Below are 14,004 nucleotides of genomic sequence, written 5' to 3'. Positions count from 1 at the left end.
ACTCTGGTTGTGTTTGAGTGGATCTAGTTGTTTGCCTAAATAGGGTAAACTTCTAGGGCATCTGGGAGGGGGGTGCTCCGGTTAACGATTGTTGAACGAATAATAGTTGGCATTAAACATTCATCTTGATCTCCATATGCCATTATATCTGAGTATATGCAAATGACTACTTAAGCTAGTCTCATCCAAATGGGTTGCCTTGTATCCACATACCCAATGTTTTCAAGTCTTTATCTGGTCCTGGGCAAGCTGGCTTCGGCTTTAGGTAGTGGCACACTGCATGGGTAGGGTATATGTGTGTGGTTAAGTCTGATTCTGAGCCTTTTAAAGCAGTTACCTAGTTTTCCAATCCCAGAGGGTCAAATCAGCATGGTTAACATGCACACGGGGCCCACACCTCACTGGACCCTTGCGGTGCAAGTTGTCAGATAGTGTCGGTCCTTATATTACTACACAGAATGGGTATGAATTCAAGGATTGCCACCTGTTTGGGGGGTTCTGCATATGTGAATTTTAGGGTAAAGTATCTTCCCAGTATTCCCTCTGCCCTGGAGTATTGTTTCCAGGATCCTCATGGGCACCGAAGCTCAAGGACGCTCAGGACCCTTGTAAAATCTGGGTTCAATTGGAGGGAGGGTCAGCCTGCTCCACCCAGAATTCACTTGAGAGCCAGTGATGGTACCCACTTCCTGGGAGTTCGTGGTGTAAGTGTGAAAAAAACCATCTGCAATTAGTTCCTGTGTGGAACCTGCAGATAACGAAGGGCCAACTATGCATTTTGTGTCAGAACTGTTGCGGCCAAAACTCAGTCCCTAATCGCAGAACTCAGTCCCTGGTCAGACGCCATATGTTGCGGGCAAAGGTAAACTGAGTGGGGGGGTGAAAGGATTAAGGAAAGATAAGAGAATGAAAGCTGGGTCTCGGTGGGACACTGCTGCTCCCTGATGAGACAGCTCCAGCGCCAAGCCGTGTCTTTATTTTACAGCAGATGCCACGAGGCAAAGCAGGGGCGTGATCACGTTTACAGCATTCTCGTGAGTCTCAACCCTACTCAACTACATGCACCCGAGCTCTATCACAAGGCACGTGGGGCCACGTGTTCAGACCATAGGTTGAAGCTTACAGCTATAGCCTTTGGCTATGATTGTGTTGGGAGGGCCCTGTCCTCCAGCTGGGATTTGCACGTGGCAGTGAGAGGACCCTGTCCTTTCATTAGTCCAGGCTTGAACCTGGCCAAAGCACTGTAGCCGCGCCCCATATCTCCCCCTTTGCCTTTGTTTTTAAACACACCTATTTACGTTATCCAAAAAACTCTAAACAGATTATTCAGCAGCATCAAAATATCACAGCAAATTTCTGGCTATTAACAAAACTATAGACAGCAATGTTAACAAGAGAACAAAACTCTGGCTAATAACAAAGCAATACCAGTGCAAAACCAAACTACAAACATGTTAACGTTTTCAGGATATCTTACTCCAAGTCCTTAGATTTAGCTCCTCAAGATTTTACAGAAAACTGGCAGTTCACCACTAGCATAGCTCCCACCTGCTTTTCTGACATCTGCTTGGCCTCAGTCGCCATCTTCTTCAGCTGACTCCATGCTGATACCTCGGCGAGGCAAAGATGTCGTTGATGCAAAACCAGTCCCCTGGGTCAGGCTGTTCGGAAGGTTGACCTCGGCACTGAGTCCGCATCAGTCCCAGTCACATCAGCCCTGTCCACGCCGGTGGAAGTTCTGGTTCTTTATCCGCTGCTGCCTGGAAACGAGCAGCCCTCGGGAGCTGGAGACCTCCAACTCGGAGTCTGGCGTCTCACACAGACCCGCAGTCCCAGGGAGCTATCTGGTCGCACAAGCAAAGATAACCAAAGCCCAGAAACAATGCAACTGCGGCAAGAGCTTACAATCTAGGTCTAAAACAAAAATTACTTCCTTAAACATAAACCGCCACAGCCATCTGCTGCTTTACAGTGGCTTAAACAAAACCTGGGAGATTTCTACCTTATTTTATATCTTCCTATTCACTTATTTTCTACCGCTTATTTCTACAGCTTATTTCTACCACTTATTTCTACTTATTTCTACAGCTTATTTTTACTGCTTATTTTCTACTTATTTCTCTATTTCTACCACTTATTTCTACCTATTTCTCTATTTCTACAGCTTATTTCTACTTATTTCTCTATTTTTACAGCTTATTTCTACCACTTATTTCTACATTCCTACAGCTTATTTCTAACACTTATTTCTACCACTTATTTCTACTTATTTCTCTATTTCTACCTATTTCTCTATTTCTACAGCTTATTTCTACTTATTTTTTGCTTATTTCTCTACCTCTAACTATGAACTATAGGTCGGCTTGCAACCCGTGCTTATTTTTACATTTCTACAACTTATTTCTACTTATTTTCTACTTCTTATTTCTATATTCCTACAACTTATTTCCTACTCTATTTCTACGGCTTATTTTCTACTGCTTACTTTCTACAGCTTATTTCTACCACTTCTTATTTCTACCTTAGGAATTTAAAAATGCCTACTTTAAAAATGCTTCAATTAAGCATATCCCCATGTTTTACACCGAGCTAATGTTACCACACTTCGGTTCCCTACCATATTTTGTTTTTTGGCCTTCTTACTTTTGCTTTTTAAGCTTAACTTCTTATTTTCTAACTTTTGTTTTTTAAGCTTACTCTCTGCACACGCCTTGAAGCCTCCTTTCACCGGACCACTTGTTAAATTCCCCCGAACTCAGACCCTGGTCGGGCGCCACATAAAGAGGCAAGTTAATGCTTTTTGTTCATTAAGTGGCAGCCATTCGGATTTGAGAGTTGTCAACAGGAAGAGAAGGAGAGGGGTGGTCCTGATAAGACCCACACCAGGACCCTGGGGGCGGTGGGTAGTGGGCGGTGCACCAGCATTTAAAGATGGGGAGCAGCAGAAGGGAAGCCCAGAAAGGCCCTGCAACCATGGGAGGCCTGCAGAGTGGGGAAGTGGCAACCGGGAGAACCCACACGAACACCTGGTGAAGGGTGGGTCAAGGCAACAAAGGTCACAACAGACAAAATGACTGCAAGCAGGTGTGTGGAGCTTTAGCTACAGAATGGTCGCTAGTGCGTGCATTACCTCAACGGGGGGAGACAAGGAAAAGGTGAGCGAATTACCCATTATCACAACTGCAGGGGAGGGTCAGTTGTCCACATTGCAGGGGTGTGGCCATTAGACCAGGCTACTGTCACTCTAACGCAGGTCTGGGGGATGCAGCAAGGAGGTGATGGAGCCAAAGATAATGACGCTTTCCTCAAACGACTTTCACCATTTGGCAAATAAGGAATTCAAATTAAAGCCCAAGTTAACGGCTACTTGGGCTAAGAAATGAAAAAACATGAGACGGATTATACGGAGCAATGGTGAAAAGCGCCAGAGCGGCTGAGGCCTGGCTGCTCACAGTCCCGTACACTGACTACGGCATCTCTAGCCTGGACCTCCGCCCTGGCACCCAACTGCCCCTTGACCTCCCCACCAGGTGTCCGATTCAGACCCTTGATTTCCCTGGTCTGTCCATGTCTGCTCCCCCAGCCTCCCCACTTCAGGTAGGTGGTAAGAGCACCAACACGTTCTCTGTCCCAAACCTAGCAATGCGCTAACCCAGAGCCACGGCCTCACTCCTGCCTTTGGGTTACACTGTAAGAGGCGGAGACAGCCAGCAGGTAAGATTATTTGAGCTAGCACAGCGGCTCTCACCCAGGGGTGATTCTGCCCCAGGGACAGTTACCGATGTCGGGGGACATTTTTGGTTGTCCCCACTTGGAGTGTGTGGGGTAAACTCCTGGCATCTTAGTAGGTAGAGACCACGGATGCTGCTAAACACCCTGCAATGCACTAGACAGACAGCTGCCTCTCTTCCACTCTGCGAACAACGAATGATCCAGCCTAAAACGTCAATAGTGCTGTTTTAGACACCCTGAGGTATGTGATAAATGCCAACAAAGAACAGTGCCCCGGCCGGTGTGCTCAGTGGTTACAGCGTCAGCCCACGCACCAAAGGACCTCAGGTTTGATTCCCAAAGGCACACACCTGGGTTGCAGGTTAGATTGCCCCGTCAGGGTGCGTGTGGGAAGGAGGTAACCAATTTTTGTGTCTCTCTCACTTGATGTTTCTCTTTCTCTCCCTCTCTCTCAAAAAAGTCAATGAAAACACATCCTCAGGTGAGGATTTTTTAAAATAGCGTTAACGGCAGTCTCTGCCATAATGCATTCTCAAAGCCTTAACCACATCTACACAGGAACTCTTTCCATGTAAGATCACACATTCAGAGGTTCTAAGAATTAGAACATAGGCACATTTGTGGGGGCATCATTCTACATACCACACCCCCTTAATGCAGTCCCTCCCCGGAGGCCCTGGGTTTACGCTTCTGTTTATTAACATCGAGGACACGGTGCTGAGACCCTGACCTTGTTCTCTAAATCATGGCTTTTCAGAAAGCTTGCCAGTTGAAATTACAATAGTGAGAATGGAATGACCTACTCTTGCCTGAAGGATCTCAGCCATGCCTGTACCTTTGACACAGAGCCGAGGCCTCTACTTTCCAAGGAAACAGGACCTCAGTCAGGTCAATAAAATATACTTAAAAAAAAAAAAAAGAATGTATACTAATAAAAGGGTAATATGCTAAGTAGACCGGGAGACCTTCCGGACATCCTTCTGGACAAAGCCATGGTGGCGGGGCAGAGGCAGTTAGGGGCAATCAGGCCAGCGGGGGGAGAGGACAGTTGAGGGTGATCAGGCCAGCAGGGGGGGCAGTTGTGGGTGAGAAGGCCAGTGGGGAGGGCAGTTGGGGGCAACCAGGCTGGCAGGCAGAGTGGTTAGGGGTGATCATGCAGACAGGCATGCAGGCAGGTGAATGGTTAGGAGCCAGTGGTCCAGGATTGCAAGGGGAATGTCCCCCAAGGGGTCCCAGATTGGAGAGGGTGCAGTCCCGACTGAGGGACACCCCCACCCCACCCCCGTGCATGAATTTCATGCACCAGGCCACTCGTCCTCCTATCTAATAACAAACATGGTAATTGACCGTACCTTTGCTACACCTCCCATTGGCTAATCAGCATGATATGCAAATTAACCACCAACAAAGATGGCGACTAAGTTGCATAATGCAGGCAGGGGGGGCCAGCACAGCTGCCATCCAGCCCCTGTGCGGCCTAAGCCCCGCCCCCAGCCCAGACCCCCCTCTGCGGCCCTGGGCTGCAGGGACTTGGCAGCACGATCAGCCGAGGAAGCCCTATTCTTGCAGGAATCCTCCTGCAACGGGCTTCTAGTCCTATATAATTAAACCCTAACATGCAAATCAACCAAACAGTGGAATGACCACCAGGGGGCAGACGCTCAACCCAGGAGCCAGAAGCTAGGCTGAGACTGGCAAGCCCGGAGGTACTGGTGGAGCCTCTCCCATCTCCGCTGCAGGGGGCGGTAAGGAGCAAGGGGTCCCAGACTGCGAGAGGGTGCAGGCGGGACTGAGGAACTCCCCTCCCCCCCACCTCCCACTGCAATGCACAGGGCCTCTAGTCCCTTCATAAAGCCATTTGAGCCTATAAAAGAATTGCTCATTTAAATTTGACCTACACCGGCTCCACCCCCTCTCCCAGGGCTGGATCCTGGGTGCTGGAATCAGGAACCTCTGAAAGGCCCTGTTGCCCCACGGGGTGGATGTGACAGGTCAGGGAGAACTCAGTGCGCCCTTCCCTGTGTCCTCACTTCTCAGACCACCGCCTCAGCGCCCTAGGATTTCCCCGTTTAACAGGGACCTGCGCCTCCTGGAGGAACTAAAGAGCAGGATCCCAACTCAGCAGTTTGGCCTCCAAGGTCTGGGCTCGGAACCGCCGCCTCTTCAAACGTGTCCCGCAGAGGGGGCCACCGCCACCCGCTACACCTTCAACCCACCGACGGAAACCCCGCCAGCCGCCCCCACGGGCCGCCAGCGAGCCATCGGGACGCGAGAATAACCCACAGTCCGGGAGAAGAGACCAAGAGGCACTGAAATGACGCCTTGTATGTGGACCAATCCCAAGATTGTTGCAAAGAGGAGGGGCGGGTTTATGCAAAACACACCCAGCAGGGAGCGCATGGGAAAAGCAGTAAAGAATTCTATTTTAAGTCTGTTTCCAAAAATCTGCCATTATTTTTAAGAAAGAATAATAAAAAAAACTGGGTGTAAGAAATATGACATACTGAAAACAATCTAATCGTTAGGCCATAAAAGTAACCACAGGTGATAAAGCTACAGTAACGGCAAGCCTGGCGCGGAGTCGGGGACGTCGGTATCGCTTCTCGGCCTTTTGGCTAAGATCAAGTGTAGTATCTGTTCTTATCAGTTTAATATCTGATACGTCCTCTATCCGAGGACAATATATTAAATGGATTTTTGGGATTAGGAGATGGAATAGGAGCTTGCTCCGTCCACTCCACGCATCGACCTGGTATTGCAGTACCTCCAGGAACGGTGCACCCCCCTCCGGGGAACATTGGTGGTTCAAAAAAAGACTTAACGTTTTGCCTCTGAAGCGATGGCTGCTCTGGCATAGTCAGCAAGCTTCCAGAAGGCTGGCTCTTCTCGTTCCGTTTTTCATTCTTTTTTTCCGCTTTCCGTTTGTTTTAAAGGGCAGACTTCCCGCAGGCCAGTGTGATTCAGGTGGTTCGAGTATCGCCCCCATTCAGAAGGCTAACTCAGTTCTAAAGGCCAGCTCCAGTTCTGCTCAAGGCACCAGCGACCCATGTTTCTCTTTCTCCCCCTTCCTCTAAAATCAATAAAAAATACATCCTCGGGTGAGTGTTTTCTATTTTTATAGGAAACGATGGAAATTTATTGAGAAACAAGCACAGATTCCCACGTGGGGAGGGCGAGGATTTTTTTAAAAAGCAGATTTCGCCTTGTCCAGTTTTGCTCAGCGGTTGGAGCATCTGGCCAGGGACTCAAGGGTCGTGAGTTCTATTTGGGGTCGGGGGCGCGTACCTGGGTTGCAGGTTAGATCCTCTCCCCGCACCCCCCCCCCCCCCCCCGCCCCACTGCGGGGGAGGAGTCGTCGTGCGGGAGGCAGCCAATCCATGTGTCTCTCTCCCATGGATGTTTTTCTCTCTCTGCCTCCCTTTCACTCCCTTATCAAAGCAATGGAAGAAATGTCTTCGGATAAGGATTTTAAAAAATAAAAATAAAGGCAGATGTCTAGGTCTAATCCTAACAGCCTTAAAAACCCAGACGTGTCCCCCGACTTTACAATGAGGAAGACCGCACCAATGAGGAATGGATGGATGCCTCGCCAAATAAATAAATAAGTAAGTAAGTAAATAAATAAATAAATAAAAATAGTTATAGGATTATAGGGAAAGATGGAATTTGTTCTGATAGGCTCAATACAGAGTAGAACTGTGTGCAAAGACGTCAACATCGGGTCCGGGCTGTGAAGTGTGTACCCAGGGCGCCGTTTCCTTGGTAACAATACAAAAGTAAAGGTGGAACGTTATGCTCAGAATTCCTGTCGGCAGCTCTGCAGCTGCACTGATAAGGCTGCTCTTCCGTGGAAGACAATCTGCCAGGCAAGAGGGGGATGCGTTCTTCTTACTGATATAATTTCAAACAGCAAAGTTTCTGAGCGTCTATGATTTCAGAGAAGAAGACTATTTCTCAGTAAGAAAACAATCACGCAAAGAAAGGGGCCGTTATGACATTGCAGCTGGTCCTTGGAGGAGTGCTGTTTCTATTAACTTGCCGATGTTTACTCTGAACTAGTTTTTGCCATCACCAAACCTCAATGTGAGGGAATAAAAATGACGTCCTATCTCCATTTCCCAAAACACAGATCTGTTTTAGGGTCGTCGGTTTCATTGCCCCCGTCTTTCTTTGTTTTGTGTCTTTTATACTCAAGTTAGAAACCAAGCGTCTATTACAATAGTGACTGGAATCGCGTAGGCAGCAGAAAAAAACATGCCACGCTGCTGGGGGCAGGGAGGCGGCTGGGGCGGGCTCGCCCGGCATCGCGGTCCGCTTAGGATGAGATCCGCTGCGAATGAAAACTTGGAGCAAGTTGCTCTTCAGATCCCCACAAATCTCTACCTTTTGACTTCGTATTGCAATACCGGAGGGAGCAGGCGGGCGGCGAATACTCTGCCAGCCCTTTAAACGCCCGGAAGCTGCGCTGCCCCGACGCCCCCACGCGGCGCGCGCTGATGACGCGCGCTGCGCCGGAAGTGCGGCTGTCGGCCCGCTCCGTGATGGCTGCCGCCGGGGCACGCTGGAACCATGTGTGGGTCGGAACCGAGACTGGGATCCTGAAAGGTGGGTGGCAGGACCCGGTGTCGGGGAGTGGGGGGCGGGGTCGCCCGCCCGCGACCGGGTGTGACTGATGCCCGCGTCCCGCAGGGGTGAACCTTCGGCGTAAACAGGCGGCCAACTTCACGGCGGCGGGACAGCCCCGGCGCGAGGAGGCGGTGAGCGCCCTGTGCTGGGGCGCGGGCGGGGAGACCCAGGTGAGCGGCCGGGGCCTGGCCGGGGCCGGGGGGCCGGCAGCCTCGCGGTCCTCGCCATCCCGCCCTCCATCCCTCCTGCCCTCCTCTGTCCGCAGATCCTGATGGGCTGTGCCGACCGGACAGTGAGGCACTTCAGCATCGAGGAGGGCAGATTCCGGGGCCAGAGGCACTGCCCCGGCGGGGAGGGCACGTTCCGAGGCCTCGCCCAGGCGGACGGGTAAGCCCGAGCCCCTCGCCGAACGGGTAGGGAGAGCGCACAGGCTCCCGTGGAACGGCCGAGGAATGGCCATCAGCCCTTAGGGGGCTCGGACCTGGCCTCGGAGACAGGGGCGTGTGTCCTGCCTTCTTGCGTTCATGCCTGTAACGAGCGTTTATTGAATGAACCCCTGCCGAGTGCCAGGCATTGCAGAATGCGAGGGCTGCAGGTAACCCAGACACGCACAGTACCTACTGTTACACCGTTTGCACCCCGAGGGATTTTCTCCTGATTCCATAACCTTTGGGTGACCCTGAGCAAGTCAGTTCATAGTGAGGATGCCTTTAGATGGGGACTGACAGCCACTCACAATGTGAGGAAGCTCCCAAAGGAAAGTTAGGAGGACAGTGCTGGCGGCTAGTGGCTGCCTCGCTTTCTTCCTAAATGAAGAGGAGGTTGCGGGCAGGCTGTGTGGGTTTGGTGGCTCTGATTCTGGCAGGTGAGGTCTAGGAGGCTGGGGGAGTGAGAAGCTTAAGGCAGGCCTTGAAGGATTGGTAAAATGTTGACAGTGGAGAGAGGCGGTTAAGGGCATTTTAGAAAGACGCTACTGCCTGGGCAGAGGCCAAGGATTGGTGTCGGGCCACAGGGTACCTTGCAGGGAAGATAAATTGCATTTGGGGGGGTGGACGCCGAGGAAGCGTTTTAACACGAGATGGGCAAGGTAGGGTGGGATTCATTGTAGAGGGCTGCACGTGCCATTTTTGTCTTGGAGGTGGTGGGGAGTTACTGGTTTTTGAGCAGCAGTGCTGTGGCCCAAGCTGTGAGCCTGTAGGGGTGTGGAGGATGAACTGGGGAGAGAGCAGTTGGGAGACTGTTGCCACAGCCCAGGCAGGCGATATAGACCCTGAACCAAGGTGGAGAGGGTGGGCAGTGTGAGAAAGCGCATAGGCTGGGGCTGGCAGCTTCTAGGGAGAGACTCGCTGGGGCTCCCTGGGAGGAGTACAGTGTGGGGGGGCCTGACAATGAGCACGTGGAGCCCGGACAGGGAACTGAAGCTGGTGTTTGACTTTGGCCAAACCCTAACTCCCGACCGGTGCCATTTCAGTCCCTTCAGAGTTACTGATCCTGGCCCCTGGTGACCAGAGAAAGGTTCAGAAAGACTGGCAGGGCCAGGTACCCCTAGATGTAGCTGTGGGTTACAGAGGCACTTTGCTTTGGAGTATCACAGACTTGATTTCTGGTTCTGACATTTGCTGAGTGGGCAAACCTTTTAATGGCTCAGAGCCTCCGTTTCTTCACTTATAAAACCTCATTCTATTAAGGAAATGAAATAATATACACTGAAACCAAAACCGTCCAGACGCACGTTACCTGGAGGCTTTCTGAGGAGGAGGGCTGGTGGGGGTCTAGTTTATGTGGGGGTGGGTTGACTGGGCTTAGAGAATATTTTCACACTTTTTTTTTTTTTTTTTTAACCCTGACTCTATCCTTCCTCTCCCTGCAGCACCCTCATCACGTGTGTGGATTCTGGGGTTCTCCGAGTCTGGGGTGACGACAAGGAGACCTCCTCTGACCCAGTGAGGCTCCCCTGCCCTGATCCTCGTGGTTGGGGAAGGTGGGAGCCAGGGTAGGAGTTGAATGAGGGCTTTAGGGGAGGAGGATTAGGGATCCAGGAATTGACTCTCATTTCCCCTCTCATCTCTCATTCTTTTCAGGTCCTGGAACTGAGGGTGGGCCCTGGGGTGTGTAGGATGTGCCAAGACCCAGTGCACCCCCACGTAGTTGCCACAGGTGGGAAGGAGAATGCTTTGAAGGTGTGGGACCTGCAGGGGTCTGAGGAGCCTGTGTTCAGAGCCAAGAACGTGAGTGACCTCGGACCCAGGGAGGCTGGGGCCGCTGACCATGCGTCAGAGACCAGATGGGCTTTCGGGGATGATGACGGAGGGCGACAGGAAGGGGCACACTAGCTCGCCACAGCCCTGTCCCCCATCGACCCGCTCCCCCAGGTACGGAATGACTGGCTTGACCTGCGAGTTCCCATCTGGGACCAGGACATACAGTTCCTCCCCGAGTCGCGGAAGCTCGTCACCTGTACAGGGTACCACCAGGTGAGGGACCACCCACCCTGACCTCCTGCCGGGCTTAAGCAGCCTCCTAAAGAGACAGCCCCGGCTGAGGCTCTGCCCGTCCTTTGTCACGACCATCCTTCCACCAGCCTCCCAAACCTGAGCTCTCAGAGGAGGGAGCACGCCTTTGTCCACTCAGCCCCGTAGCCTTCTCTTACTGTGTTCTGGGGTGGCGTTTCCTGAACTAGGACTCTTCATGTTCTTCCGCCTGGAAGAGAGGAGGGGGGCGGGGGAGGGAGCATTTCCTTCACAGTAGATTTACAGGGCGCAGGACCTGCGCTTGCCTCTCTGGCCGCAGCTCCTCAGCCCCATAGGAGCGCCCGGCTGGGGATCGTTACAGCCCTGACCCCGGCAGGACTGGGTCCCCGGGTTTGCTGTTGCCTTTGCCCTGCGTATTGAAGTCTGATCTTGGTGATCTGCTTTGCTGCACACACACTGAGGACTTCCTCTGTCCTCCCTTGTTCAGGCTAAACCTCTTGGCTTGAAATTCAGCATCCGCTGACAACTGGACTGACTTGCTTTCCCATTCCACCAAGATGGGAGTATGGGGGGATGGGATGGTCACACATGAAGACCAGGGAATGCTGCCACTTCCCCACCTGGGGGCTCACTCCCCTCTGCCCTGTTCATTTATGCTGCTAAGCTGTTCTCCCCCAACCCCAACCCCCCACAACACTCAGATGAGAAAGTTTCTCTGAGAGTGGATCATAAACAGGCAAGCAGTATATGAAGGAGGGTGTGAAGTGGGTGAAGATGTGGGGGTACAGGGTGAGGGTACCCTTGTGATAGTTAAGTCTTCTTCCAGGTCCGTGTCTATGATCCAGCCTCCCCCCAACGCCGGCCAGTCCTCGAGGCCACCTATGGCGAGTACCCGCTGACCGCTATGACTCTCACTCCCGGGGGCAAGTGAGTGTTTAGAGGGCAGGAGTGGGGTCAGGGCTTCAGGAGGCTCCTGCTGACCCCACCTGCCTCTGCTCTCCTCTCAGCTCGGTGATTGTAGGAAACACTCATGGGCAGCTGGCAGAAATTGACCTTCGGCAAGGTAGAGGACTGGGGAGCCTTGCAGGAGGGTGGGGCAGGATTCCCTCTGGGGCAGTTGAACCCTCATTTAGGCATCAGTTTGTCTGGGTTCACATCCTGGTTTCAAAAGCTGTATGGCCTTGGACATGTTACTTCAACTCCCTGTGCGTAGTTGACCTGTAAAATGGATATAATGGTAACTCCTATCTCAGCGTTATGTTAAGAATTAAGTCTCCTCCCTTCCTCTCTGTAAAAAATCAATAAAATATATAAAAAAAAGGAATTAAGTCTCAAAATAAAAAGTGATTTCAACAATAAATACTAACGCCTCCCCCTTTCTCCAGGGCGCCTACTGGGCTGCCTGAAGGGGCTGGCAGGCAGTGTCAGAGGGCTGCAGTGCCACCCTTCCAAGCCTCTCCTAGCCTCCTGTGGCTTGGACAGAATCCTGAGGGTACACAGGATCCGGAATCCACGGGGCCTGGAGCATAAGGTGAGAGCCTGCTGTCTCCTGTGCCCCCCACTCATACTCGGTACATTTCACTGTGCTTGACTCCTTAAGGTCCCTGGTCTCTTGCAGGTCTATCTCAAGTCTCAGCTGAACTGCCTGCTTCTGTCAGGCCGGGACAACTGGGAGGTAAGCAGCTGGGTCTGGGAAGGTGGAACCAAGAGCATAGATGTGAGATTTCTTCCCGTGGGAGCAAAAGGAAGCAGCTGGAACGGAGACTGGCCCTGCCCATCTCCCTGCCACATTACTGCATTTTTGTGAGGAGTGTGAATAGTTGTAGTCCTGCCCTAACCGGTTTGGCTCAGTGGATGGAGCGTCGGCCTGCGGACTGAAGGGTCCCAGGTTCGATTCCGGTCAAGGGCATGTACCTTGGTTGTGGGCACATCCCCAGTGGGGGTGTGCAGGAGGCAGCTGATCGATGTTTCTCTCTCATCGGTGTTTCTAACTCTCTATCCCTCTCCCCTCCTCTCTGTAAAAAGTCAGTAAAATATATATTTTTTAAAAGATAGTTATAGTCCTGACAGGGTTCCTGCCAAGAGTGACACAGGGACATGGATGGGATCTGTCCCCAGAGCAGGAAATGCAAGTGGTGGTACCTGGCAAGATGACTTCCCGTTAAGCCCCCTCCCCTGTGGGTCTGCCTGTGCCCCTGACTCCGCAGCTTTCCTCCACTCACTAGGATGAGCCGCCGGAGCCTCCAGAGCCGGCTAAGTTGTCCTCGGAAGACACAGAGGCAGATGAACTTTGGGCCTCCCTGGAGGCAGCTGCCAAGCGCCAGCGCCCTGATTTGGAGCAGACATCAGGGGTCGTCCCAACCGGGTGGAGAAAGAAGAAGCGGCCTGGCTCTGCCAGCCCCTGAGGGGCCTGAGCTCACTTTGTAAATAAACAGCTGACACCCATCGTGACCCCGCGCCTTTTGTGATGGGAGAAATTAAAGGGGCGGCTGCTCTCTGAGCTGGGTCGGCGGGATATCTGACGTCACAAAAGCAGGGGGAGCCAGTGGGCCGGAGTGGTAGCACCAGTGCCGGGCGAGCCGGGCCCTAGCGGGCCATGGGCTGCTGCCAAGACAAGGCCTTGAAAACCTCCAATGGGAAGTCCAAGGCGGCCAGAAAGGAGGAAGTCGAGGAAGGTGGGAACAGAAACACAGCTGGGGTGCTCAGGGAACGGGAGAGCGGTCAGGGTCGGGAGGGGGGAGGTGGGAGTGGAGTTCAGCGGCCGCCTCATCCTTGCAGACACCGAGGAGGTCGATGTGAACTCGTCGGACCACCGGAAGCCCAAGTCCAACGAAAGCCTTTTGATCACCGTGCTGTGGCGGCGGCTGTCCTTGTTCAGCCGTCGGGACTCGCGGACACCCAAGAGGCAGTCAATCAAGCATGGGTGTACGTTCCAGGAGAACAACCCGGAGGAAATCCGGGAGGAGCCGGAGAAGGGATGACCCCAGCCCGGCTCTCGGTCCTCCCCAGCTTCCAGAGAATAAAGTTTCTAACGTGTAGTAGCCGGAGCGCCTGTGCCTCTGCTGCCCTCTGCCCGCACCACCCGGGCTGCGGTCTCTTTAAGGCTCTTCCCCAGGGGCTGGCCCCGCCCAATGGGCCGCCGCTCTAGTTCCTGGGGGCGGGGTCACGACAGCAG

General features: G+C 52.6%; 2 protein-coding genes across 4 annotated transcripts; both read left to right on the top strand.

The window, feature by feature from the left end:
• Window positions 1–8,149: 8,149 nt before the first annotated feature.
• On the top strand, window positions 8,150–13,279 carry WDR74 (WD repeat domain 74). 3 transcript variants are annotated; one of them, XM_081099330.1, is made up of 11 exons: window positions 8,150–8,337; window positions 8,422–8,528; window positions 8,624–8,745; window positions 10,229–10,301; window positions 10,440–10,586; window positions 10,731–10,832; window positions 11,656–11,756; window positions 11,837–11,892; window positions 12,215–12,360; window positions 12,448–12,504; window positions 13,055–13,279. In XM_081099330.1, the coding sequence occupies exons 1-11, from the start codon at window positions 8,229–8,231 to the stop codon at window positions 13,232–13,234; spliced, it is 1,200 nt and encodes a 399-aa protein (XP_080955456.1). In that variant the 5' UTR covers window positions 8,150–8,228; the 3' UTR covers window positions 13,235–13,279. The 3 variants fall into 3 exon arrangements, with proteins under 3 accessions (XP_080955456.1, XP_080955458.1, XP_080955457.1); XM_081099331.1 differs by having other exon boundaries at window positions 8,249–8,337; window positions 8,422–8,489; XM_081099332.1 differs by lacking the exon at window positions 10,731–10,832.
• A 146-nt stretch (window positions 13,280–13,425) lies between these two features.
• On the top strand, window positions 13,426–13,810 carry TEX54 (testis expressed 54; the record flags this gene model as incomplete). Its single annotated transcript, XM_081099329.1, has 2 exons — window positions 13,426–13,504; window positions 13,608–13,810. The coding sequence occupies 2 exons, from the start codon at window positions 13,426–13,428 to the stop codon at window positions 13,808–13,810; spliced, it is 282 nt and encodes a 93-aa protein (XP_080955455.1).
• Between the last annotated feature and the right edge of the window lie 194 nt (window positions 13,811–14,004).

Source organism: Myotis nattereri, assembly GCF_964212035.1.
Source record: "Myotis nattereri genome assembly, chromosome: 9".
Taxonomy (NCBI): domain Eukaryota; kingdom Metazoa; phylum Chordata; class Mammalia; order Chiroptera; family Vespertilionidae; genus Myotis; species Myotis nattereri.
The sequence above is the reverse complement of the archived record's forward strand: the minus strand, read 5'-3'. Positions and strand labels throughout refer to the sequence as shown.

Bases quoted from the DNA above. Each gene is read 5' to 3' on its own strand.
- WDR74 (XM_081099330.1), top strand. From the start codon at position 8,229: ATGACGCGCGCTGCGCCGGAAGTGCGGCTGTCGGCCCGCTCCGTGATG. The intron at 12,361-12,447 runs GTGAGAGCCTGC...GGTCTCTTGCAG, and splicing joins CACGGGGCCTGGAGCATAAG to GTCTATCTCAAGTCTCAGCT. The intron at 12,505-13,054 runs GTAAGCAGCTGG...TCCACTCACTAG, and splicing joins CAGGCCGGGACAACTGGGAG to GATGAGCCGCCGGAGCCTCC.